This window comes from Electrona antarctica (genome assembly GCF_951216825.1).
Source record: "Electrona antarctica genome assembly, chromosome: 14".
Lineage (NCBI taxonomy): Eukaryota > Metazoa > Chordata > Actinopteri > Myctophiformes > Myctophidae > Electrona > Electrona antarctica.
In genome coordinates this window covers 33476341-33504047 of record NC_136795.1, presented here as the reverse complement: position 1 = coordinate 33504047, position 27707 = coordinate 33476341, and the positions used below count along the sequence as shown (strand labels likewise).

Below are 27707 nucleotides of genomic sequence, written 5' to 3'. Positions count from 1 at the left end.
TGTGATAATCATGGCTACTTGTTTTTACTTCTCAAAGTTAGCAGAGTCAGTTAAATGTACATTATCAAAAAAGGCCCAACATTTCCACTTCTCCTCAACCTCCAGAGACATACAAAAAAAGGACAACTCAGGACAGTATAAAGCTGCACATTTTTGTACCAGATACTCACAATAATAAAATATGCAATGCTACATTAAGTGGTTAAAAATACAAAGGGGAAAAAGTATATTGATTTTTTTAAACATCTTTAAAGAATATACAATGTTATTTTTTTCTCAACTAGCCAAGATTTTTAGTAGAAAGTGCATTCTATACAACAAAGAAAAGAGGAGGAGAATCATACAGCCAATTGGAACAAAGACAAGCACAAGACAAGAGGAAACTCCAGAAGAGAATTCCAACAAACGGAAGGCTGCACACTCATATCCTGAGTATTGATTTAACTGTGGGAGTTCAATTGAATGTCAGTTAAATTAGCACCCAGGATTTTACTTATGAATTTCAGAAGAAGCTGGGAGGGACTAGTGTAAAACCACAAAGCAGGACGTCAGACTATGGGGGGCATGTCCACATTCGAGTGAAAGTACATTTCTTAACTTAAGCCAGCCGTTGTTTTTTTTATACAATATTCAAAAATAGCTGATCTAATCTCCTAAAAGTCAAAGATTTTCATCTATAAACATGCATTCCCAAAATAGGGTCAATGTTGTTTTTAAAAAACAAAATAGGTTGTATGCACAACCTAAACGAATTGTCCTTCGTTTGCCGCGGTCCCTTCCACACTATCCACCTCCAATCTGATTCTCCTCCTTTTCCCATTGCCTAAAAACATCCGCTCACCAAATTAATCACCACCACCGCTGTCTCCAATGCAGCCAAAAACATCACTCTCTGCTTCCACAATGCATTGTCAGTCCCTCCCTTCCCTGCGCCTCACTTACGCAGCAGTAAAGTGCAGAGGATATACACAAATGAATATAAAAAAAAAAAAATAGAGACAAAGTTCCATACTGCAAAAGAGGCCTAAGCACAGCAGTGAACCAGGACAGGGGACATTTTGATAAGCTAACACTGTGGTATTAAGATCCACAGAAATGGCAGGATACTTGCAGGTCTAAAAACCAGGAGGGACACATACAGCTTATCAAGTTTGAACCACTCTAAAAGGACTAAATGCCAGCAAGGCAGTAGATGGGTCATGCTGTATTTAATGCTATTGGTCATTTCATTTCTGGTATCCCTAAAACATACACAAATATTGGGGTAAGTTGTGTAAAAGCAGCGCACAGAGCACCGGGGAGTCAGCCAGACAGACGGCGACATACGCACACGCACACACACACACACGTACACACACACACACACACACACACACACACACACACACACACACAAATCTCTTAACAGCCGCTCCCATCAAGCAACTAAAACCATTCCAAATACTCAAGAAGCCTTTTCTACCATTTCCTCTCATTTTGAAGACATAACATTCACACAATTGGGACAGTACATTAATAAAATGTAATTTCTTGTGATGATTTGAGTATGCTATCTATACAAGAAATGTAAGTGTATTAGAAACAATATACAAATTGCCTTTTAATCTCTAACATTTCCTATGATGTGCTAACCACAGTATATCTACACTAGAGATGAGAACCATTCATTAGTTTGAAACTGAGGAGAGCATATTCTCTGAGAATGTATATGTGGTAACCACAGTATATATCTACACTAGAGATGAGAACCATTCAATAGTATGAAACCGAAGAGCAGATTTTCTGAGAATCATTTCTATAAAACATCGATAAACAGCATCGAGCCTCTGCCATCATTCCAGATAGGAAACATTCAATAGGTTTTGACACATTTGCCCGTGTGTAAGGAACTGTCAATGGGTGTGTACAGTATACTGTAAGTAAATAAAAAAACAAACAAACTCATGGATTACATAAAAAAGAAAGCCCCACACCAAACTGTGGAACATAGGTTGATTAGAATATGCATATTAGTCAGTTAAGAACTGTGATGAGTAAAGGTCCCAAGTCTGTGTACTGTATCATGTCAAATGACCTTAAACCCGTATCATTTGGACAGCAGCCAAGGGAAGAAAGGTAGAGAGGAGAGAGAGAGAGAACAATTTATACTTTGTTGTACAAAAGTCGTGCCGAAAATTGCTGATCTACAAGTTCAACGAGTCATATTGGTAGTGTTCAGTATTCAGTTGAGTACTTTGAGTACTTTCACATGGGTTCACATCTGCTAAATACCTCATTGAGGGATCTGTTAATTTGTCAACTATCCTGTGGTTTTGTGAGTTGATGTTCAACAGTTACTCCGTTTTGAGTAACGGTCTTAGAAAATCTTAAATGTTATTGCAGGCATTGGCCTGCAATAACATTGAGCTTTTAGATAGGCTACTTTCGGCATGAGACACCATTGTACGATGGAGCACAAATTGTCCGTGAAAGAAGAGATATCCAAGTGGGGCCATATGTGCGACCCCCTCACAGTGGCAGTATTTGAGTCACCTGTTATCTAAAAACAACAGTACTGAAAGCCGAGGTTTGAGAGGCTTGGGTGAGTAAATGTGAGGGTTGTGTGTGTGCCTGTGGCTAATTAAAGATCACTGGCACTATTCTTTTGTTCATAAAATATGTCCGGTCCAGAGGTTACCTCAAAATGGAGACTTTAAACAATGTTATACTTCCGTATTATGACACAATACACTTATAATTATATTAATTACACTGTGACCCTTGAATGGAAAAGCAAAGTTAAGAACTCTATGCAGTATTGGAATGGAAAGCACCATTACACAATCATATGAATCTCCGTACCAGACTCTGTCTGGACCTAACAGGTGTCCTATTTACCCCCCACCCATGTGACCTATAGCACTGCATCTTGTACTACTGCTGTTGACAATCTGAGGAATAGCAGCCCCTATATGTCAAAAGACAGACAGAGGTTCTTGTTAGAAGCGGTTAGGACATTCATTGCCCAGAACTGTGGGAATTTACACGGATAACACACTGAGCAAAATGCTTGGACTTGCAACCATTAGTCATACTGATATACTAAGATTAAGGTCTTTGATGACCTTACTCACAGGCGCAAATGCGAAGAAGGTAAAACTCAACGTTAAACGCTCCCATCTGTTGCGAAAGGAATTCTACAAATTCATCTATTCAGATTTCCTAAGAATATGTTCTCATGAAAATGTTTCTCAAAATTGTAAAATTCATATGTCAGTTAAGTGTGGTATCTAAGTAGGCTTCTCAGTTATCTATTGTGTACCGAGGGTATATTAGTCTTTCACAAGCACCCAGGTGTGTTTACTTTGCATGTAATGTCCCTTGCCATGTTTGAGGGGGGCCTTCCAAATCTAGTGACCGTACAGTTTGAATAAGCACTTCTCCCATTTTCAACTAGATCTTAATCATTATAAGACAGGGCTTCCGTCTGCTTACTCTGCATCTCATTGGTGGGCTATGGACAGTTCAGAAACCTTCCTACCATTGACCACTGACAGGGATTCCAAACTGCATTAATACAAAAATCACACTGAAGTGAGGGGCGCTCTTATCATCATACATCACATTCTGTGCTTAGCCAATCAAATCTTCACAATTTGGCGTCTTCACTTTTCTGCCCTCACTTTTTTTCTTCAATATGTACTTTGCTCAACCAATCAAATCATCGCTATGGGGTGATCAGACAATGTTTGTGTTCACACAGACCCACAAAGCTGGGCATAGGAGGGGCTAGCACCCCTCAAAAATAAAGAGGAAAGAAAGTTTGAAATCTTCTTTCAAATGTCCAAACTTGCCTACTTACGATAATGTCACTGGTAGATAGGTTTCTGAACTGTCCACGGCCCTCCTTTGAGACACAGATCAAGTAGATGGAAAATGTGAGATTTTATAGTGAGCATTACTGAGGAGGACCATAAGATAAAGTTGAAACGGTTGAAGTGATCATTTAAGAGAAACTGGCAGGACCAGGTATGTAAGAAGAACGAGGTGTGGTCCGGTGTGCGGGCTAGTAGGCCTGGAACATAGTTCAGTGGTGTTGGGGAGCTCCCGGGCCTTTGTCAGAGGGGGGCATGTGGTGCATGTAACCGCCGTCTTCGTGCCCGCAGTGGTTGAGGGGCTCACTCTTGAAAAGGGCGGGGGGTGGGGGCAAGTGGGATACAGGGGGCACGGACAGGTGGTGGTGAGGCGGGGCGTGCTGTTGTGTGTTCGGGAGGTGGGCTGGGCTAGGTGTGTGGGCTAGGTGGGCTAGGTGCGCGTGATGTAGGTGCGAGTGGTGCAGGTGGGAGAAGTGTCCCATGGGGCCTCGCTGAGGCACAGCCCCTCCTGGTGGACTGAGGCCCAGTGGGGCCGACGCGGTAGCCGGGGCGGCCGCAGCCGAGGGGCCTGGGCCAGAGGATGAGGAGGAGAGGGTGTTGGCAAAGACCCGGAGAGGCACAGGAGGGCCGCTGGCCTGTAAGACCACAGGGCTGGTGACCCGGAAGCACTTCTCCTTGTGGGCCTTGAGCATGTTGGAGAAGCGGAAGCGCTGGCCACAGACCTCGCATGGGTACGGCTTCTCTCCTGTGTGGGTCCGACGATGGCGCTTCATGTTGGGCCGGCTGGTGAAGCTCTTCCCGCAGATCTCACAAATGAAAGGCTTCTCACCTGCAGGGAGACAGATGAGACAGATGAGAGGGAGATCGGGGAACGGCAGATATATATATATATATATATATATATATACAGTATATAAACATAAAACAATAATTTGATGACCAGCGGAGTCGACTCAATAATTGAGGCTGACCATACCACAGTATCAAATCCCTCAACACACAATAACGGTTTCTACCCACTCTTGTTGAACACTGCCTGTCTGAGGTGTTTTTTAACCATGTGAAATATGTGTGCGTTTTTTTATAACCTTGTTGAACAAGCCATGAACACCGCCTGGCTGAGGTGTTTTTTTTTTTTTTTTAAAGATTTGTTTTGGGGGCTTTTTATGCCTTTATTGCTAGGGAACAGTAGTCAGACAGGAAAGGGGGAGAGAGATGGGGAGTGACATGCGGCAAAGGCTGTCGGGCTCGGGAGTCGAACCCGCGGCACGCCCTCCGGCTGGTTTGGAAGCCTAGGTGCCCAGACAGCTGAGCTAACCGTCCGTGCCGGCTGAGGCCCGGCATGTGAAATATGTAGTTTTTGTTCTGTACCTTGTTTCGCCCCATGCGGCACAAACTGCACTTTGGAACAGCACATTAAGTAACACTGTACCTGCTGCTGCTATTTCTTTACCCATCCTTAAGGCATCACATTATGCACACACCTGCATATGATGCTTATGTTTCTAAATAACAAGGACACACCTGCATATGATGCTGATGTTTCTATGCAATGTGAGTGTGTGGTCTAGCCAACATCAACTCTGGACTCCTGAATCACTGCCTAATGTTTCTAATAGAAAATGTTCAAAATATCATGTACCTGCCATCACATATACTATACTGTAACTGTTAAACGTGTTTTCTATCGCTTGTTTTCTATCTCTTTCCCTTTGCTCTTACCTCCGTCCTCATTGCTACCTGTGATGTGATTAGTAAAACTGATTCTGAATAACCACCTGTATTTATTTACTTTTTTTAAGTATCTCTGCAGACAATTGCAGACTGTCACTGGATACACGTGCTTGAAGACAGCTGATACCCTCCCAATGAAGTGCATTGAGTTTACCCATTCATAGGTCCTGAACCATATGGATTGTGTTTTGAAAGAGGCCATTCTTGCTTGCCCTTCCAGAACAAAAATCCCTTTGGTTCTACGAACTTCACATGGATGTCATATTTTCTATCCAGAACGTTCAAATTTAGCCGAAAAGCAGCAAGTTTGTATAGGCCCCCAAAATGAACATTCCTCCTTAGGTTTGTCCCTTAAAAATGCTAATGAGTTGCAAAAAAAATAAATAAAAAAATCTTTGCCATCAACCCACCCACTTCCAGGAACGCTGTCTTTTATATTCGGAGAAGAGATGTGAAAGTGAGCAATGGCACTCACTGGAAAACTACTCCCATTAACCTCCCTCTATGGTGTCCTTCAATGTGCCTGCAACCACCCACACCACCATCCCACTTACAGGCTTCTGATGTGCTCTCCGAATGCCTTATACTGGGCTGTGTTAGGTGGGAAACTCTTTCAAATGGACAGGGAATATAAAAAAGGTGCTAGTTAATACAGTATGGCTGCCTTCTGTGTGTGTGTGTGTGTGTTCACAAAACTCAAAAAAGATTGAAAAAGATCAGAAAAGCTAGAGGAACTATGGGAGTTTATGTTCATGTTCGTGTGTATGTGGGCATATGTGATGCCTATTACAGAGCATCACTTGGGTGTGTCCCCCATGGCTGAAGGCTAAATTGGTCGGTAGCAACAGCGAGAGGAGAGGGTACAGTAATTACACCTCTCAAATAGAAGGGTCCACCCACGCTAGAAAAACGCACAGAAGGAGGTGCAGGCAGCGTGCTCAATTCAGCTTTGGAAATAGAACGGGCCATGGGGAAAGAAAACCTGAGGGATGTAATAAAGCATGTGTCTGGGTAGTCATTAAAAGCCGCAATATATGTGAGGCTCGTCTTTGATGCGATACCTCCCTTTCATTATATAAAAAAAGGACTGGGTGAAGTCTCTGTGCGACTACCACTGCAGCAGTCGTCTAGTGGACGCCCTTTTTCTTTCCTTTTTTAGATGGGTGCACAGAGACTTGCTGACTGAGAGTGACATTGTTTGGCTAAATATTGGTATCCGTAACTCTTCCTAAAGAGCCTAAATGCTGCCAGGTGAATGTCTGTCCTTGTGAGTTTGTGGCTCACCTGTGTGTGTTTTCATGTGCTCGTCAAAGTACTGCTTCATGTTGAAGTCTTTGCCACACCACTGGCACATGAACTGCTTGTGTCCGATGTGAATGCTCATGTGTGAGCGCAGCTGGTACTTGTACTGGAACCGCTCGTCACAGTTCTAGAACAGAAGAGATCCAGATAACACTAAAATGTTAAAGGACACACAGTCTCAAGGGCACATTCAAATATCAATATTATATAACAACCAGTCCATACCCGTTTGGGGATATGTCAATATTCTTTTTTTCTTTCTTTTGCTGAATGCGGCGAATTTGGTTGAATGCATTTGTGAGTACATTTCACCCAGGTGAAGGAGGGTCTGGGCTCTGTCCTCTATCGTCTTTGCTCTGTCATAACGGGTGATGCGCACACAATATTCACCCATTATGCAATGCTCAGGCAATCAGCGCAGCACCAATTTAGGCACCATACATGGTAATTTTTCCGTCCTCAAATTTGGCACCATACATGCAAATGTTTCTGTCCCCACATTTGGCGCCATACTTGGTAATTTGTCCGTCCTCACTATCTTTGAAGATCTCGTCCTCAGGACAAAAATCTTGAATCTTAAAAGCAGACCCAGACCCGTTTAGCTTTGACCTTCCATTCCAGTGGCCTGGTTGGGCGGGTGCTCATTTGAGAATGGACTTTATCCTTACATTACTTTAATTACTACTTAGAGAACACCTACTGAGAAAAGACAGCAGGACTATACAATCAGTTACAGTGGAATCCTTTACATACAACGTACAACCACAGAAACGTACATCAGGGAGTAGTCAGCCACACATGTTCTGTACTCACTTCATGTGGTTCAACCACATGAAGTGAAGGCCTTGGGTGGGTTAAACATCCTCTATGTTAAAGGCTTCCGCAGAACTGAAGTATTTGGACAAGTATATTTATCAACCATTATGAGCAGGAAAAAAAACAGGCTTGGAAAACATTCATCCTGATGGTCACAACACATCCAGAACCCAGGCTGGTTAGAGTCCAATGGCAAACATTGTGCATTTAATTTATCCAAAGTCCCACTGAATTGGTACACCATGTGTATTCAGGGTCTAGTAATGTTTGACTTGGGAACAGACTTCGGAGCACACATCTGCTACGAATACATAACAGTACAATGGAAGATTATGCAAGGGACACTGTACATACGAAAGACATATTTTAGGAACAGTTACAAACCACACAGTACAAGTGTCTCCTCTTACTGCCTATTTTCAAGCATGAATCTCCTTTTGAAACAAATGCACATACAAATAGACTGCAAAGATTTGCCAGTCAATGTATGAGTACTGAGATCAACGCATAGAACCCATTTAGGCCTGAAAAAACTTTTGCTCTGAAAGAATATATATATTCAAAGATTTGTGCCGCATTTTTACGATTTTTCAAAAATAGCAGATCTACAAGCTCATAGCGGGCCACTCGGTGGCGCGCTATGAGCTTGTAGATCTGCTATTTTTCAATAGCTAAAGTATAACATAATGCTTAGTTAAAACACCAAAAGCGGTTCCCGTCTAGAATGGGTCAACAGGTTCACAAGTTGGCATGGCATGCCTGTGGGTAACATACTGTACAGTTGCATTCAGTCGATCAATCCAGTTAAACAGGATTAACCCATTCAGGCCTGACGTCGAAATTTAAAAAAAAAAGTTTTCTAAATCATGACAATTTTCGGAAAGATTTGAGGCACATTTTAACGATTTTTCAAAAATAGCAGACCTACAAGTTCATAGCGCGCCACTCGGTGGCGCGCTATGAGCTTGTAGATCTGCTATTTTTCAATAGCTAAATTATAACAATGTTTAAAACACCAAAAGGGGTTCCCGCCCCAAAATGGGTTAATGGTTAATGTGGTTAAACGCTAACGTGACATGGATGCGTTCCAGGTCTCAATGGATTAAAGGCATTATGCGTGAGTGTGAGTATTAGTCAAATAAAAAGACCCAACTATTATATGGATAGGTTGCCTGAAATCTGCATAGTTATTGCTTTATATCTAGACATCTCAGATTTAAGTCCTCTGCACTGAATGGCTTGCTACGTCAATAACTTTTAATACAGCAACTACTCAGATACTTTTGACAGCTGCTGTGCAAAACATGGAAGAGGGAGACGGTGAGAGGGAGAGAAAGAGAGATACATTGTGTTTCTCACCTCACAACGAAAGGGCTTTTCCCCAGAGTGCTGGAGTGAGTGAACCTTTAACGACATACTGCGTTTAAAGGACTTGCCGCATGTCTCACATGTGAAAGGCATGTCCTTGGTGTGGGCTAGAGAGAAGGGGGGTGGGGGTTGACAGGAGAGAGGACAAAGACACAAAGATTGAGTCCTGGATATAGCATAACTGTATCTAATCCCAGACAATTTATCCTAATGAAGACACACTAGTAGTGTCTAGCTAGTCCCCGTTTCCATTCCCATTGGAGCATTTGCTGCATGTCACTCCCCTACTCTACGTTTCCTGTCTCTTTACACCGTCACTGTACTACCATGAATAAAAGCATAAAACTAATATTAACAATAATAATAATAATATAATAATGCCGACATGAGCGGAATGAAGTGCCCAAAATTGGATAGGACTTTCACAATCTCCAAACTATGTGCACTATTGTCCATTTCTAGGGACAGGGGAATAAATTACAAGATAAAGTTAAAGTTACTAAAAGAAACATGGATTCAAAGTTACTTTATGAGAAACTTAAATAAAAAGACATCGGATGAAATATAAACGTTAGCTGGTGAGGTATGATGGCAAACGTTAGCATTGCATTGTTGCATAGGGAAAAGTATTACGCATAAAAGTACAATACTGCAAAAAACAGAAAAGCATGTATTGATGTATAAACAGTTATTGATTCTTTCATTATGCTCTGTCAAAAGCCAACAAATGAGGTTAAAGAAAATAAAGATTAATTCTCAAAAGCATTACATTTAATCTCATACTGGATACATTTTACCCATATGAATAAAATAGTCTAATGAAGTTTATTATTATATATACATACATACATACACACACATCATATGATAATATCACACCAATTCCTAGTTCAGACCAGAGATTCACGATGAGACAGAACAGTTTCAGCGGTCCGAATTACCACGTTGCAGGGCGGCTGATTTACCCTAGATTCCACTTGTCAAAACACATGCAACAAGTTTCAGAACGCATCATAAATAATGATTATCACAACTGTTGCTCTCACAACTGTTATACATATTCTGGCATTCAGGCATGCCTTTCCTAAATCTGTCCCACCCTAATGGCATCACAACAAGAAAAAACACAATATCTTAAATAGGGAAATATTGTCAGACGATTCACAAATGCGTGATCATTTTTGTTCCCATACTTGGGAGGGACAGCTGTTTACTGAATATCCCATAGCCCGAAATAGAGCTAAATAGAACAGGAAAAGCTGATGTGCTGTCAGCTACTGGACTCGAGTTTGTGCATAATGGAAGTACAGTAGGCTGACATGACAGGCTATACATCCAGACTAAGGGTGCATTGGTTAAAATGCCTGTATGTTCGGCCTGTGGGTTAAGTTTTGTACTATTTATTTTACATGTTTTCCTTGTTTTTTTTTATTGCCTGTCGTGTTTATTTTGTCTATTCCTTTGTACCTTGTATATGGACCTGAGTCCACTAATAAAGATTGAATTGAATGACGTGCAAGAGGTTGCTGTGTAAACGGCAATCGGTCTCAACTAATCGCCTTCAATGCGGACTGTCCAGTTTTATAATGTTGCAATTTCTGTTGCAAGTGGTTGCACGTTTCAGCTGGGCTCTTCACATATCTTTGGTCTGAACTAGGCTTATGAGCCCCTTTATGGTCCCATTGGGGTGTGGAAGGTTTTCCACAACTCTGTGCACTGCCCACTGAGCACAGCAGGATAGAACTAGTCTCCACTCACCAACCATGTGCTTGCGGACATGAGCCATTGTGTAGAACTTCTTCTCACAAATCTCACAAGAGAACTTCTTCTCAGCATAGCCGTGCACAATCTTAATGTGCTCATGTAGCGACCACAGCTTCTTGAAGGATTTATTGCAAGAGACGCACTGAAGAGGACACAACACACACACAGACAACAAAACAAGAAAACAGGTAGCACCAGTTAGTAAAAAAACAGTTTTTATAACCCTGCAACAGGTCCAGCCAGACACCATGGCAGTATAGTTCCCATTTGCCTCAGCCGTCTTACTATGCTCTGACTCCCTCTGCTGGCCAATTTGTTTCCGAGGCTAACCTTCAGGTGCCTGGACTAGTCTATTGAAATCCCTATGCATCTTCGACCAAATGGTTTAACAGTGGTTTTCAACCAGTGGCCCGGGGACCACCAGTGGTCCTTGAGGAGGTTTCAGGTGGTCCCCAGATAAATGGAGAGTTGGTAACCAAATATAGATCTTTAACTCTTGAGAGTTAAAGATCTATATGAAACTAAATAGATTTTTTTTTTCATTTTACACTCTCAAGAGCTACATTATTGTAAAACATCTGTGTTAGTTAATTTACAAGAAGTACCATATCTCTCCTATGGTACCAACATAAATTCAGTATGGAATTGTGCAATTGTGCAAATCATGCAACGACAACAAAATATTATTTAGTTTTGAGAGGATAAATCTCATCAAATGGTGGTCCGTGGTAGCCTGACACTAATTAATTTCGTATATCGCCAGGACATATTTTTTTAATGGTAGCGATTCAGGGCTGGAGCCAGGCTAGGTCCGTGGCTCAAATGCAGAATAAATAATGGGCCGTGATATGAAAAAGGTTAAAAACCACTGGTTTAACAGAACAGCCTCCTGATCAGAGCTCACTAAATTATTCCTGGTCGGACCATAATGCAGCAGGCAGCAAGGCTTTATTCCTGGTCGGACCATAATGCAGCAAGGCTTTATTCCTGGTCGGACCATAATGCAGCAAGGCTTTATTCCTGGTCGGACCATAATGCAGCAAGGCTTTATTCCTGGTCGGACCATAATGCAGCAGGCAGCAAGGCTTTATTCCTGGTCGGACCATAATGCAGCAAGGCTTTATTCCTGGTCGGACCATAATGCAGCAGGCAGCAAGGCTTTATTCCTGGTCGGACCATAATGCAGCAGGCAGCAAGGCTTTATTCCTGGTCGGACCATAATGCAGCAGGCAGCAAGGCTTTCAAGGCTGGCTAAAGGAAAAATAGGCTGGATGCCTTCCACCGTGGGACTGATACATAAATACAAATTGCTCAGAGCAGCCACACAAATGAAGCATGCTTGTTTATTTAATCATTGATTCTCTTGATAAAACAACAAACAAGTCAGGGTTTAATAACGGCTCATCTTCCCTGTGGATCTCTGATGTCATATTATTGATGACTGTCTTGCCCAAATGTGGAACAGTGGATCTGAGATGAATTTACAAAATGTGAAAGATATTCACACAAAGAAAAGATAAATACATACAAATCTGACCTTGTGCTATACCAAGTTTATGTGGTTCACCCTAGACACTGACATCATCCAGGGATCGAACAACTGAATTTAATCTGGTTCATTATTCAGGGTGTAACCATTTTGTAGTAATAATTACAGAGATTGGAACACAATAGTGGTTATTTTGAGTTTTCTCTTAGGTGTTTTCAAGTATTCAAAATACATTAGTAATTTTTTTTCTCTCCATGCGCTTTCACTTATGTAAGGGTTAATTGACAAATCCTCTTACTGGCCACAGAAGTATCTAATTTCTTCAAGTTTAAAATGTTTTGAAATATTTAACAAAATGTTATCATGGAAATTAATGGGGTTCTGATCGGCTGAAACAAATTTAGAATTATACGCCATAGGTGACTGATGTCATAATTAGACTGCCCACATGAATTCCAAGATTCACGTTGAAGCCACACCATTCCTAAGTGGATGCCGAGATCCACATGCTTAGATTACTTTTGAGGGGCGCCAGCCCCTACTATACACAGGTTTAATGTTTGTCTTTAGTTCAGTTTGTTTTGTAAACACCATTGACAATGAAGGGAAAATTTAGTCATAATGTGCCATTTACGTCATATTGTCTCTTTATTGTTAATGGCGTTTAATGTTTGCACTGTTTGTTTTACATCATCTAATCAACATGAGGTAGACTTTAATATATTAGCGCCCCTCACTTCACACGGGTGTGATTTTTTAAATGTATTTTGTTCATCATGAAATGTGTACCGTTGTATTGTATAAATCACAGAACTTTCAGAGAGAACATGACCATAATGCAAAAATGCAAGATACGTTATATCGGCCCAAGGGCCAACATGCAACATTACCTGAATGTTCTTCTCACAGTCGGTCTGCTGGTGCAAGGCCAGCTCACTTTCCAGGACAAACTTTTTGCCACACTTGTCACAGATCTGCATGCGCCTGTGTGTGACGTTCATGTGCTTCTCCAAGTACCAGCGCGTGTTGAACACACGGGGGCACTTCTCACATACCAGCACCTCCCTCTCATCACCGTCGTCCTTCACCCCCGCGGCGGTGCCAGTAGAAGAGGCAGTGGCCCTCGTCGTCCTCCGCTTCCTCTTGGGCTGCTGGCCGCGCTTCCGCCTCCCTCTGGTGGTCATGCCGGTGGCGGGCGTGCTCGGGGCCGTCCGCAGGCTCTTCCTCCGCGGCTGGCTGCGCACTGCAGTGCTGCTAGCCGCACGGCGCGCCCTCTTAGATCTCGTTCTTCGACTTTGAATTTCCTCCTCCTCCTCTTCTTCATCATCGTCAGGACTCTCTACCTCCTCTTCCTCCTCCTCACTCACGGGTGAGCCATCTGCTGGTGGTCCCACCTTGTCGTCCCCTTTGGATACATGAAGGGTCTGATTGTTCAAGTTGACCTCGACGATGATCTGTGCACGCTTGAATCTCTCTTGCTCCTCCTCCCCATCCTCATCGTCACCATCTTCTTCCTCCTCTTCGTTGTCCTCAGAGTCCTCAGGCGTTCCCCCGTTCCCAGCCTGGGACCCCTGCGCCCCAACCTCCAGCCCTGCTCTTCCCTCTCTGTAATACTGCTGCTGCTGTTGTTGCTGTGGGGTCACTTGCTGAGTGGGCAACTGGCCAAGGGTCTGGTCTCCCATGGTGGTCTTGGTTGCAATTTTATTGTCCACCAGCACCGAGAAAGGTTTACCTGCACCTTCACGCTTGTACAGCTTTCCTGGCAGGTCCAGATCTTGGTTAGGGGAGTGAAAGTAGGATTGGGACACCTGTGTCCTGCGGCCTTCCTCCTGGGACATAGCGCCACGGCTAGGAACAGACACCTCTTCCTTGAGGCTCTGGCAGGATGTCATGAAGAGAAAGGGTGACCAGAGAGTAGATGACAGTAGGCAGGGGACGAAAACGAGTGCAGCGTTGCCTTGTTAAGACTCACCTAGTCTATGAGGAGGGGTAGGGGGGACAACACCGGTCCCCCACCCCTCCCACTACTGGAGAGAAAGGAAGGAGAGGATGAGGGCAAGACACTTTCAACCAGACTCAAAAAGGGCTTCCATGTTTTCCGAGGGAGGTAGGACCGCTGGAAAGACATGCAGCTTGTTGCAGATCTTTTCCCATACGTCTAAGAATCAGACTTCAGAATCTGAGTTTTGGTTTCTCTGATAAATTAACATTTGAAGCTCCACTTATTTGCTGATGGTTTAAGCCTTGCAGATTTGGTTTTCCTCTTCAGGTGGTTGATGTGCAGAATGCCCGTCTTTTTACACCTCAGAGCAGAGCAGGTAAAGATGGGCTTTAATGCCAGACGCTGAGCTGCAACAAGGATTTCCGTCTTGTTTCAGGAGTCATTCACCAAGTGTGACCTAGGAAATAAGGTAGAGCAAATGAGACACAAGGAGATAAGTTAGAAAAAATGTTTTTCCGTTCTACGCAAGAGGCTGTCTCTGAACCTAAACTACAGCCAATATAAAATGTTGCAAACCAAGATTCAGCACTACAAACCAAGATTCAGTGCTAGTATCGCTACACTTCACCGCAAGAGTTTCAATGTCGTGTGTGTGTCAACCACAGGCTTCACAAGTGTATGAGGAGAAGAACACCCGAGTATAGATGTAATGCAGAGATTGTCTGGCAGCTGCCTAAATACACATCACTATTATATTACGTTGATTATAAAATAAGGCATGTAGAATTATTATTACTACAATACTACAAAATTCAGCAACTATAAAAGAGGAACATTTATACATGGTTTGTTGACTTATGTACGCCCATCAATGATTGATGGCTAAAGACTTAGAATAGATTCAAACTCTAAATCAAAACAAATTATAGGTAGGCAGAAAAAAGATTTAGGTTTTAACTTCTGACTGGCAATGAGGCAAACGCTTTTGTCATTGTCAATTCAAGCAATTATATTCAGACTAGTAACTACCAACATCCAGTCACAAGCAATATACTGGTAAACTTTGTTGATGCTGGAACGTTTGTCACCTTTAGCAGTCATTATAGTCCATAAACCATAACCATAATACATGCTCCTTCAAAGTGTTTGGAAGGAGCATGCATTTACAAATTGGCGTCATTCAGAACTTGTCATGTGATGGTCTCACTGGTCTAAGAACTTTTTCTCAGAACTACTACACACCCAGATGTCCCGTCTCCCTGAAATTTGTTCAGAAAGCTGGTCCTAAACGGCAGTTTTTTTTCTGATGTCAGAAGGAGCATGTATTGATCTTTCTTTTGTCATTCTGTATTTATTATTCATAGCGGTTTGTAGTTTCAAACACTCAATGATGTAGAATAATTGATCACATCTAATCGATCCATCCATCCATCTATCTATAAATGCACCACATCTTTTGTACGTGTGTATACGTCTGTAATCCACGTAACTTGAGAACCAAATTCAAATTTGACACACGTTCCACACCACCACAGGGAGTGCAGTGCCTTGAGTCGGTGGGATACACCGTTGTCCAGAACCAGCACAAAAGACTCTGCCCAGGCTATGGACAGGGCCCAAATCAGCCAATTGATCACACTTGGTCACCCCTAGATCTCCATATATGGAGTTGGCCTGTTCTGACATCACAATGATGTACTGACATCTGCATAGACTCCATATTTGGGCATGCCTGACAAATAACTCCATATATGAGCATCAAAGCGACACAGACGTAATAATTGGGTGGGGCATTCATTTCCAACTTGCATCGTTCCAAGTAGGCCAGTGCCCAATGGGCACCGCTCTAGTTAAATATTAATTACAGTGAATACACATATTTGTAAATAATAATGTGAGCAGTTCAACCGAGCCAAACTAATCGTTTTATTTTTTAACATCCGTTTATTGCAAGTTTTCTTGTACAAAAGGCATACTTTCTAAGATACTAAGATTTCTGCAAATGTGTTGGATCTGTATTACCTTACAAGCACACACAGTCTAAGTCACACACATTTTCACAAAACAGAATGTAACCACAGTTATGGAGAAATCATTGCAAGAAAGGAAATCATTGCGGAAAGGGAAATTGAATATCAATGTTCCATGATTGAGTAATGTGTGCGTGTGCACCCCTTGTGGTGTGAGACATGAAAAGGCTAATGGTGGTGCTATGGTTTTATTTTAAATATATTAACAACATATGCCAATATATGGCAAGTATATGCAGAATATAGCCTATGCTGCACATATATGCCATATTCAGGTTCATATATGTGGATAAACTAGAATTTCGCCACCCTTCGGGCGGCTCATCCTATAGTTACTTTGCAGCGCAATGGGAAGAGAGGAAATTGTGGGATTTGACAGACTCCACTTCATGTTTCAGCTGTGTTTTTAAACCCAGTATTGTGCCCTTCACATGTAGTAACGGATGGGTTATTATTATTATGTGTCGTTTTGTATTATTTTGATCAGTGATTGTATTGGAGCAACGACAGTGTCCCGAAACCGAAATCTGACTAACATGCATTGGGTGGGAAAAGTTCCCAGGGTGAAAATCCGATTTCTCCCATGCTGAAATCAAACCACACACGTCACACATACTTCAAGTCCCCCTCCCCCGTTACGTCCACTCGCGCGATGCGAGACAAAAATCCTCCACAGTACTGTGAACACGTGTCTGCAGTGACACTGATGCGAGGTTACTATGAGTCCGTGGTGGGACTGGTTAATAAATAATGCGCGGAAGAACTTGGCATCCGACTGTGCATGTTGTGGCGATAGTGTGTGCGTGTGTGTGTGTGTCTGGCTGGCCAATCTCAGCTGTGTTTTGCTGCACAGCAATCGGTGACCCCTACATTAAGCTGTGTCCTTCCCAACATGCAGTGCGGGGGCTATGGTGGGGCTAGGTGTGCGTTTTGGGGTAAATTTAGTAAATTTGGGTATTACAAGCACCAGGTCTGGCACGCACATTGTGGAGGGATCGGAGGGTGTTTTTTCGTGAGGTCCCGGGAGGCTGGCCGTGCTCCGTGGCGTGTGAGTGTGTCCGTGGAAGTCAGCAGCAGTGTTGCTAAACAGCAATCCGGGCCCGAGCTAATGTGACGCACAGGTTTTCTCTTGTAAAATAGATGTATGTCTCTATATAGCTTAATGCAATTTATATTTCCGTGTGGGGGGGGGGGGGGGGGGTGTCAGCTAGGTCAGGAGGTAACAGGGGGTGCATGCTGGCCAAAAACGTTTTGGAACCGCTGGGCTAATAGACGGATAATAGATGAATATATTTATTCACAACATTCAGAATTTCATAGCTGAGCAAAATGCACAGAATACAAATTTGGTATGCATAAATAAATCACTTAATTTTTTAATCTGGTTTCTTATTATATATTTTTTTGGCTTTTTCTGCCTTTATTTATTTATGACAGGAAATGGGGAGAGAGATGAGGGGGGGAAGACACGCGGCAAAGGCCGTCGGGATCGGGAGTCGAACCCGTGGCACGCCGGCAGGCTGGCTCAGCAGCCTAGGTGCCCAGACGGTAGGGATGTGTAAATGTGTACAAAATGAATGACTTTTTTTTTTTCAAATAAGAAATTCTTCCCCCCAAGGGGTACCTAAGCCAAAATGTTTGGGAACACCTGATGATGATTAACAATAACTCTTCAGAGTTAATAAGGGTCAATTTGGTTACGAACTCCATCTTTTGGATGAGGACCACTGGTGGTCCCTGGACCAGAGCCAATTGATCACCATAGCAACCCCAGCCTAGGCCTAGCCTCGGTCCCAGGCTTACTTATCTGCGAAAAGAAAAGCCTGGTCACAACGTAAGGCAGAGAAGCTATCGGCGGATGTATCCTCCGGAACATCCGTCAGATGTATTTCCCCCGGATACGATATTTTCCCGACCAATCACAACACTTGTTTCATTCGCAGAGAATGTAAAGTGATTTGTAAAGCATCAAGGTCATTTCCTTGGGCGATACTTCCGCTAAAATCCCGCAAGTCTTTTCAGCGTAGGTCTTGCCCAGGGTGGCCTAGGCCTGATTAGGTAAATTCCCAACACCTGCTAAATCCTCCAAACCTGTATTGGAATCAATCTGCACTCACACTCAGTCACTCACACTCCTCTCAGTCATGCAGCTACACAGACACATCCCATGCACACTTTGGTAGGCCTATAGCCCTGTCCTGTTTGGATGACAATATTGCCTTTTCAACAGATTTTCATAAAGAAAAAAAAGAAAAACGATTATCGATTCATTTTAATAATAGATTTCGGGTCCTATTAACGATTATCGATTAATCGGACCCATCCCTACCAGACGTTTGAGCTAACTGTCCGGACCATGATAATAATCTTCTGATGACATTATAAATGTATTCATGTTAGCAATAATCTGCACCTGGGTACTGCTCTATGACCCTGTGTCCTGAGTGACAGTAGGTTGACCCCCAAACCACTAGCAGCCAAAATACTATGTGCACACTAGGGCGGTTTCTGTATTTGCAAATTGCAACTACTCCAGAGAGCACAAACACATTTCTCAAAGACAACATCCTCTCGTCTCAACTCAAGACAGACACATGCCTTCAGTTTGCCTCAATCTTTCTGTCCCAGCTAAAAAGACTAACAGATATAAGCCGAGGACATTTCAAAATGATTTCCATTTACCGCAACCATTACACATTTCTCTTCTAATTTACAGTGAACGTAGATTAAAAAAAAGAACAATGAGTGAGAAACAGAGAAATCAAGCAAGCTGACACATTGGATGTTAGCCAGATTTTTAATCCCCAATATCAGTATAGCTTGCCAAGTCCCCCAAGACAGTCCAACTCTAAATCAGTTTTCAATTATAACATGCAACAACATAACACAACAAGGTAGGTAAGCCAAGTGAGTCTTCCTCTATAAGTCCCAAACAACCGATGGTTTCTGAGAACCAAAATAGGGTGTTGGGTGTGAAAACACCCACACCCATAAAACCCATATTTTTGGCGCTCGCCGACAAAACCCCCGATCTGACGCAAGATTGGGCTTTGATCGCCACGGTTTTGATCGCTGTGTGTGAAAGGGTCTGCGAGAAGATCCAGCGGCAATGAAAGCACTCGCCGATGCCTTCCTGAGCGTTTCTGAATATCTAGCAGGTTGATATTTGACTCTCTCAACTGGACATCATACAGTATGAACGGGGTTGTGACTTCCCCTGAGGAGGTCTGTATTTACAGCCAATGAGAGCACAGGACAGCTGTGCTCCTGTATCGATAGATAATACATTTATATATAACCTTTATTCAGTGGGTAGATTCAGGTGTCATAGCCTACTTATTCCTTGGGTAAATACAGGTGTCATGCATATTGGTAGCTATATTAACATAATATTTCTGTTAAAGGAGCATTCAGTGATTTGGGTGATTTGAAAAAGAAAACCCGGTCCGCCCCGGTAACAAAATATGCACATGCTCTACAGTGGGGGACACGCAACAGGCCCCACGTGCACCAAGGCCCGCCCCGCTCGATCCTGATTGGAGGAAGGCCCCCTCTATCCTGATTGGAGGAAGGCTTTCTCACCCACCACCAAAACAAGGTTTTTTTTTACCCCTGCGGTTCACTGGGGACAGGGAGGAACTAATTATATGGTCTATAATATGGAGGATTATCACAAAAAAGAAAACAAAGTGATATTTGAAATAAGTGAAATCACTGAATATACCTTTAAATAGTCTATAAAACCAATGCATCTCACTTGACCGCGAGGGAATCTACACGGCAGGCTAGCACAAACATTTGGACAATGTGTCTCACACACACACACACACACACACACACACACACACACACACACACACACACACACACACACACACACACACACACACACACACACACACACACACACACACACACACACACACACACACACACACACACACACACACACACACACACACACACACACACACACACACACACACACACACACACACACACACACACACACACACACACACTTTAGCATCCCGACTCCTGTCTTTCTCTATTTCGCCCTGTGTAGCCTATGTGTGTGTGTGTGCGCAGAGAGAGAGAGAGAGAGAGAGACTTGTGCATGCGTCACGGGATCCTGCTCCTACGTGAGACTTCAAAATGGATTGAACTAAAAAACAAGTAGCCTATATGTATCTGGTCTGGATCGTGTCTTGGTTAACTCTTGCAGTGTGTGATCCCTAGTCGGCGATCAATTGTCTAGTGTGAAAGCCACAAAGATATGACAACCGGTTAAAAGAAAAAGGGGGAAAAAATACTTTTGTAGTGTGAAATTCACAAGTATCTGATGACTCCCCGACAACTTTAAAAGTCCTACAGTGTGTAGGGAGCCTTAATCCTACTGTCCTTTGATCTTGTTGGAAGGCAATAAACAATGAACAGGCATTAATAATATAATCCACACCGTATCTGCTGTTAAGTTATAGTCAAAAGATGCATGAATCATAATTTAATTTGACAAACTTGCATGCATGCAGTCACAGTGCTGTGGTAAGTGTGGTTAAAGAATTTCTAATTTGTTCTATACAAACTACTCTCATGCCGAGATGCACCTGTCTTCCTGTGCATGTTCACTCTGATCCTTTCCAAGAACTGGACAGCAGCTCTGAGAGCATTAAGACCAAGGGGGAGGGCAAACTGTGTACTGACAGAGCAACTCAACTCACATGGCTGCCTGAGACAAAAGTCTAACAGATTATCCTGTGTGTGTATAATACGAAGAATGAAAAGGGTATCTTTGAAAGATACCCTTGCCAAAAAATAATTGTTCTTTATTTGGTCGACGTTTCGGTCGCTTAGACCTTCATCAGGCCAGACAATGGTCCTCATTCACAACGGCGTTTACGCTCATACCGTTACGTAACGTGAGCGGAGCGTGAGCGGACAGGCATTTACGTCGATTCCCACATTACGTGGGAATTCATGAACTTGAACGTGAACTTGACGGTGACGTCGGATGGTCGGAATCTCCGCTAAAAGCTGCGCCAGCTCAGAGGGTCGTGTACTGCTTGCGTAGATTTATTCAGAAGGCTTTAGTCTTCATTCTGAATCAATTAAAAGTCCCCAAATCTCAGATAAAATATGTAGGCATTTGTCCAAAACATTGGTCAGCACATAAAAAAATGATAGCTTATATAAAAGCCAAGTATCACTTGGATGCCTAAATGCATGCATTCTAGAGGCAGGTTAGCCTAGAGTCCCATACAGAAACTGCCCCTGCAAACCCGACACCTTTTTATTTATTTATTAGGATATTTCTAGCATGCGCGATTGCGCTGCACTTGACAGCTTTCTACTCGCAGTGCAACGCGTTGTGAGCTTGTAGATCGGCTCTCGCGGACTCGCGCTGCATGTTAAAAAACAAACTCACAATTATAATAAGAACATACACTTATCTGCATTCTGCACTGTACGAATTCATTGGAAAATGAATATAACGGTGCGGTGAGCCCGGCCCGGACAGAACAGATTATTTCTATGGTTCACAGACATGCAAGTCCACATTATTGCATCAGCGCGTGCAATTCGGCCAGTCATAGTTTTAAGCCAGTGCACCTTAATTAATTATAATATGGGGAACTTATAGCTAGGCTGTAGGCTACTACATTGATGAGATCAATCCAGTTTGGTGCCAAATGTCTCGCGAAATTCGCGAATCATTTTAATATGACGACATCATCATAAATGAACCTGCACTTAGATCTGACAAAGAGGAGGCTATACCCGCCGTATATGGTTGAAATTTTAAATAGCTATAGGCCTATGCCACGTGTCCATGATCAGAACAAATCCATTCTCCACATGGCATTCAGACAGATGACAGTGAGATGATATTAATCTATTCCCCGCATGAATCAATGCATGCAGCTCTGATACAAATATCGGATATATGTTTTACCTCTGCAAAGGTGTGAGTGAGCAATTGTTCAATAGAAAAGAAAAGGCTTTATAATATAATTGCCAAGTATACGCTAGCTTGCTGCCTTGGTCCCGAACTTAAATAAATAAATGGCCAAGCTGAATTTTATACCGTAAGTCAGCTTGACATTGCTGCAGCGGTGCGGAGCAGCGTTCACCGTTTTGTAAGCTTGGGAAATGATTTATATAGTTTAATGGTAGGCTATAGACAATATAAAGAATCACGCACAAATGTAATGGTATATGGATGTAAAAAAAGAGACTGCAGGTGGTGGTCGTCGCTCCGGCGCTTGACATGGTCAGATCATTTTCTTTTAATTTCCTAATATAGCCTAATTCTTTCCAGCAATCATTTTTATTTTAATTTGTGAAGCCACTATACTGGAAAATATCATTATTTTGTTGCATTCCGTCAGGAGGACCTCTATTTCGTTTGAGCTGTAAGGCCTTCTTTTTTGTTTTTTTTACTGCTGTCTGCTGAGTCATGCTTGACGCCTTTTATGGTGTGAAATGGGGCGTGGATCAATGCAAATGAAGTTATCCGCTGATTTTCCGATCATTTGGCACCCGCTCGCATTCACCTGCGTACCTCACAACATACACCTGCGTACCTGTGGTACACACCGCTCTTTGAATTGCACGGCAAAACAACGTTGCGTGATCGGACGGAATTTCCCGCATCAGTTTACGCTTCCGTTCCGCTTCCGTTACACTCTTGCGTATTTCTCCTTTGTGAATGAGGACCAATGTGTGTATAATACAAAATAGTATGAAAAACTATAATAGCCAAAACCGTACTGCTTCTCGCCTATGAACAACCATGAAAATTCTGTGTTCCATTCTATGTTTGGATTAACTGCTCGTTCACTCTAGCACTTTTTCTCATGGACTACTATGTAAACTAGTATCATAATTAGAGGCCTGCTTAGGCCAACAAATGTAAATGTTTTATCATCAATAGATTGAATAATCTTCATTATATTAACTTTAGATTGACTGTACAATACATACAAGTTTATTGTTGCAACTTGCATTAAAAAAAATGTTTTAAGAGTACTGGATAAAATTATAGTTAGCACAAGCTCCCAATGTTTTGCAGTTTCAAATGTAGTCAAACTATTAGATAACAAGCATCAATATCAAATACACCAGGACCAGGTGCATGGTCAAAATAGAAAATAAAGGCAGACTATCCATCAGTCTCGACATTAGCAGATATATAGAATCATCTGTCTTGTGAAAGTGAGAGACATTTAGCAAGAAATATCATGTAAGTTTGTGCAGAGATAAGTGACACTGCCTGTGTGACAACCACTTGTGTAGCCAAGGCTGATACAGCGTGATTCCATAGGTGTTGCTGTCGGACACTGTACACACACACACACACACACACACACACATACATGCATATATATATATATATATATATATATATATATATATATATCAGCTTTACATACAGTATTCACTCTCGATAGTCTGTACTCTGTACACGCTACAGGCCTAGATTCTTTCATGGATAAATGAAAGTACCTGTATGCATGGCATGGGCATACGTGTTTTATTCATGAAAGTATCTAGGCTTAACGGTTATAGATTATACATGATACTTTTGCCTATATTTATATTTATTTGCATTTAGCTCATATTATCCCAACAGATCAGTTCAAGTGCAGAATGGCCAGGCTAGAATTTCTTATCCCATCTATGTTTTTGTATTTATTTTATTCTTGAATCTTAGCCGTATCTCTTTACTCTTTACTACCTGGATCTGTCCTGTGTTTCATGCCTACTGTTGTTATGATGTTATGTTATGTTATGTTATGTTATGTTATGTGTACATGCACTGCTGTAATGTTGTATGTATAGGACCCCCTCTAAAACGAGATGCGACATCTCAAGGGGCCATCCTCTCAATAAACTTCAAACTACTGCTGTTCTGCATGCTTTCTCTTGTGACATCAATAAGTCGGTTTGTTTATCTATCCATCTATCCATCCAGTTAAAACACAACATGAATCAACTTGGTTGCAGATTTCCCCAGGTCAGTAAAACTTAAATGGATCAAGAGTGATGAATTCACCGACCAACATTCTGTCAAAACACACACGCAAACACACATTACAGCACGGTTATGTAAGACCCATGTTTGGTAGAATCCTGCTTATCGTTGGCCGTGATGAGTCATGTCACAGTTTCACTCACAGTGAAATTACTCTTTCGTTTGATGTGGGAAGTAGGGAGACTTCTCCATATCGGTACTAATTAGCCTACGCAGTTATATTGTCAGATGCTGAGGTCAAACATAGTTGAATGATAACCACTAGTAATTGGCCTTTTCAGTTTGGACAGCTTTCAGAGATAAATTTTGCTCCCTATATAATAACAAATGTAAAAATAAACCAGCAACCCTTTGGTCAATAAAAAGAAAGTCTCATTTCACAATTAAATGAACATCAATCGCACTTAACCTTTTAACCCCTATATATACACTCAGGACCCCAGGAAGACTAGAGGCTCAGTCGTGTGTCTCTAATGGGGATCCTTCAATAAAAATAAACATAAACATACTTCATAGACCCCCAGTAGGGGTCACCTCCTTCCACACAAAACCTCTTGACCGAAAATAGCCAATCTACAAGCTTCACGCTGCGACACGTTGTCAGACAGATTTGCCATTGTTGCTAAATGTTCGCCCCATTAGAGATGATAGGGTTCATGTTGGAAAAGATAGCAAGTAGCCCAAGGCCCCAATGCTCATTTATTTTCTCTATCACATAAAGCTCAACAGATGCTAGACTGAGAGGACCAGACTTTCCTAAAAACAAAACTATAAATACCAAGAGAAAGGACACGCCAAAATACAAGTCTTGGTGGCTGACAGCACATTTGAAGCATTCAAAAGCACCACCTTTACCATGTACTATCATTACACACTGCTCCCTCTTAGTATAAACTTTAATAATGAGCTTTCCATTTCACAACTTAGAGAGTAACATGTGAGGGTTCACATTCCTGACTCCATCCGAACTCATAAGACCTTAACCAGCACACTGTGTGTGGTGCGCTGCAGGGGTGCTTCATCCCCGTGGAGGTATTTCACTACTGCTTCCAGTATAGCGCCTCAATCTTTTGGCAACAAGTCTGAGGCATCATGGGAAACTAAAAACTAAAGTGTCAATTCTAATCGTCATATCAGATGTGTCCAGATCCCATGAATAGATGGAGAGACTGAAGATTGCAGAGTTCAATTCAGACAGCTCATTCAGGAAAAAGAAAATGGCAACATTCCAGAAAGAGACATTCCCTGGTGTGAAAAATTATAATAATTTGCTTGATCAAAGCCAGAACAAATACATATGGGAAGGTATGTGAATAATAAGTCACATAATAATCCAGAAAGTGAGATATTCCTGCCGGTGAAAATAACTAAAATAATTAGCTTTATCTATTAAGCAAGAACAAATAAAATATGAAATATGGGAAGGTATGTGAATATGAATACACACTTTCTTCAAAAGCACTTGCATTGCAACACAAATGGAAACGGACTGTAACGTCTGTGTGATTTGACTTCAAAGGCCAACCTTTTGACCTGCCAGTCTAGCGCGGTGCGCAGCAAAGAACGGGTTAAAATAAAAAAGGCAACATTGTAGACTCGTCTGAAGAACAGTATCATTCTGCAGGCCTGAGCAACTTGGGCTAGTTAGCCAGCTAGCAATACAACTACTAACTGCACGCACATGACATGGCTATATATACACACTGTATTAGCTCGAGGTGGTTATGAGACTTATGAGTCATAGAACAATAGACACCGTGTAAAACAATTATGTAATCGTGCACCATACCTTCACAAAGGTATTGTTAGCAGACTTGCATTAGCTTACCAAAGCTAAACGACTTTCACTTTTTTTTGTGCGTCCCAAACCGCCCAGATCACAGCTAGCTAGCTTTTTAGCTAACATTGATCTTTATGTAACGTTCATTCACAGCCGATGTTGCACGTTTTATTTAAACTAGTGACGATCATCTGGCACACATGAAAATAGATGGAAATCCCGATGTCAAGCTTCGTTAGCCGAGCTAGCTTGTCGTGCAAGATTAAAAAAAAGCCCCGCTTTCCTAACAAAAAGCAGACTGTGCTGTGCTGTGACAAACCCACTGAACTCGCCTGTCACAAAGTCAATATTACCTTCAGCTCACACGCAATTCACATCGAAGCTACGACACCATAGCCTCTGCGTGCACGTTTTTCCGCATTTTCTTGCATTGTACAGGACTGTCATTAATGTGTAAATAAATAAAACAAGTTAACGTACAGTGTGTATGTGGACGCTGCTGGCTGGCTTACCTTCGCAGAGAGCGCCCTCCCTCTTGCATGATGTGCAATCAGAGTTGCACAGATTCAGCGTTGCACGCGCCTTTCTGGCTGGCATTCTGCATCCACCTACTTTACGTGTGTTCATGTGGAGCAGTGTGTTACCAGACAAATGTGGTTATAAACATGTAAGTATATGTGTTATTGTGTGTGTACGTGTGTGCACCCTCAACAGTCACCACTGGATGGAACCCTATCGATTCGCTACGTGGCCCCGGCCAAGGTCTCGCGGGTACGCACGCACCAGTCCCGCGCTCATCATCATCATCCAGGACCTGCAGCGTTCAGGGCAGGCCGCTGTCTGTCTGTCTGGTACTCTGGAGGCGCGCGGCACCATGTCTAGTTGTCTGCCTCCCTCCCCTCCCGCACCAGACAGGGCACGACGCGCGTGCACGCCGTGAGCTTAATTAATTGACCGTGATATGAATTGAAGTCTAGGGACTCTCAACTCCAGTGATCATCACACAACTATATTTAAATGTAAAATATATTCAATTTGTGTAGGAGTAGGATACAAAACACTCTACATATTAGGAAAGGTAGTGTACTGTCTGTGTGCCGTTAGGAGGTTTTACTTTCTCACTGCTCAAATGTTCAATTAACATTTCTCATGACATTTTGCATGGGGGGAAGGCACCTGCTTTGTTCTTGCATGGAAACAGTCCTGCAAATGTCACCATCATAATCTGACAAAAAAGTACTAAGATGAAGGTATATTAAATTAAATAGTCTAATATTTTTAGTAAGGTCAGAAAGTCACAAGTGAACCTGGAATATTATCGACAATTTGTCCTACATGTGATGCATGTTTACTTCAGTACATTAAAACTAGTTGCCGTTATAGCAATTTTATTTTCTGAAAACCCTTTCATACCAATCAATATAATGTATCAAATTTAAAAACCATGCTATTGATATGGATCATCTATTCCATCTTCATGGTAATTTACAAAGAACCAAACTGAAGAGTTCAGAATCAGTACTAGTGTTCTCAATTAAGGAATAGGAACAGCAGGTATATGGCTCTTGTGAATAAATCAGCGATTCAGCGTAT

General features: G+C 42.2%; 1 protein-coding gene across 4 annotated transcripts; it reads right to left on the bottom strand.

The window, feature by feature from the left end:
- znf652 (zinc finger protein 652) lies at window positions 1–26977 on the bottom strand. 4 transcript variants are annotated; one of them, XM_079519995.1, is made up of 6 exons: window positions 26627–26977; window positions 13218–14726; window positions 10833–10980; window positions 9066–9181; window positions 6873–7017; window positions 1–4683 (listed from the first exon to the last, which is right to left on the bottom strand). In XM_079519995.1, the coding sequence occupies exons 2-6, from the start codon at window positions 14217–14219 to the stop codon at window positions 4067–4069; spliced, it is 2028 nt and encodes a 675-aa protein (XP_079376121.1). In that variant the 5' UTR covers window positions 14220–14726; window positions 26627–26977; the 3' UTR covers window positions 1–4066. The 4 variants fall into 4 exon arrangements, with proteins under 4 accessions (XP_079376121.1, XP_079376122.1, XP_079376123.1 ...); XM_079519996.1 differs by lacking the exon at window positions 26627–26977 and adding an exon at window positions 26595–26616; XM_079519997.1 differs by lacking the exon at window positions 26627–26977 and adding an exon at window positions 26468–26566.
- Between the last annotated feature and the right edge of the window lie 730 nt (window positions 26978–27707).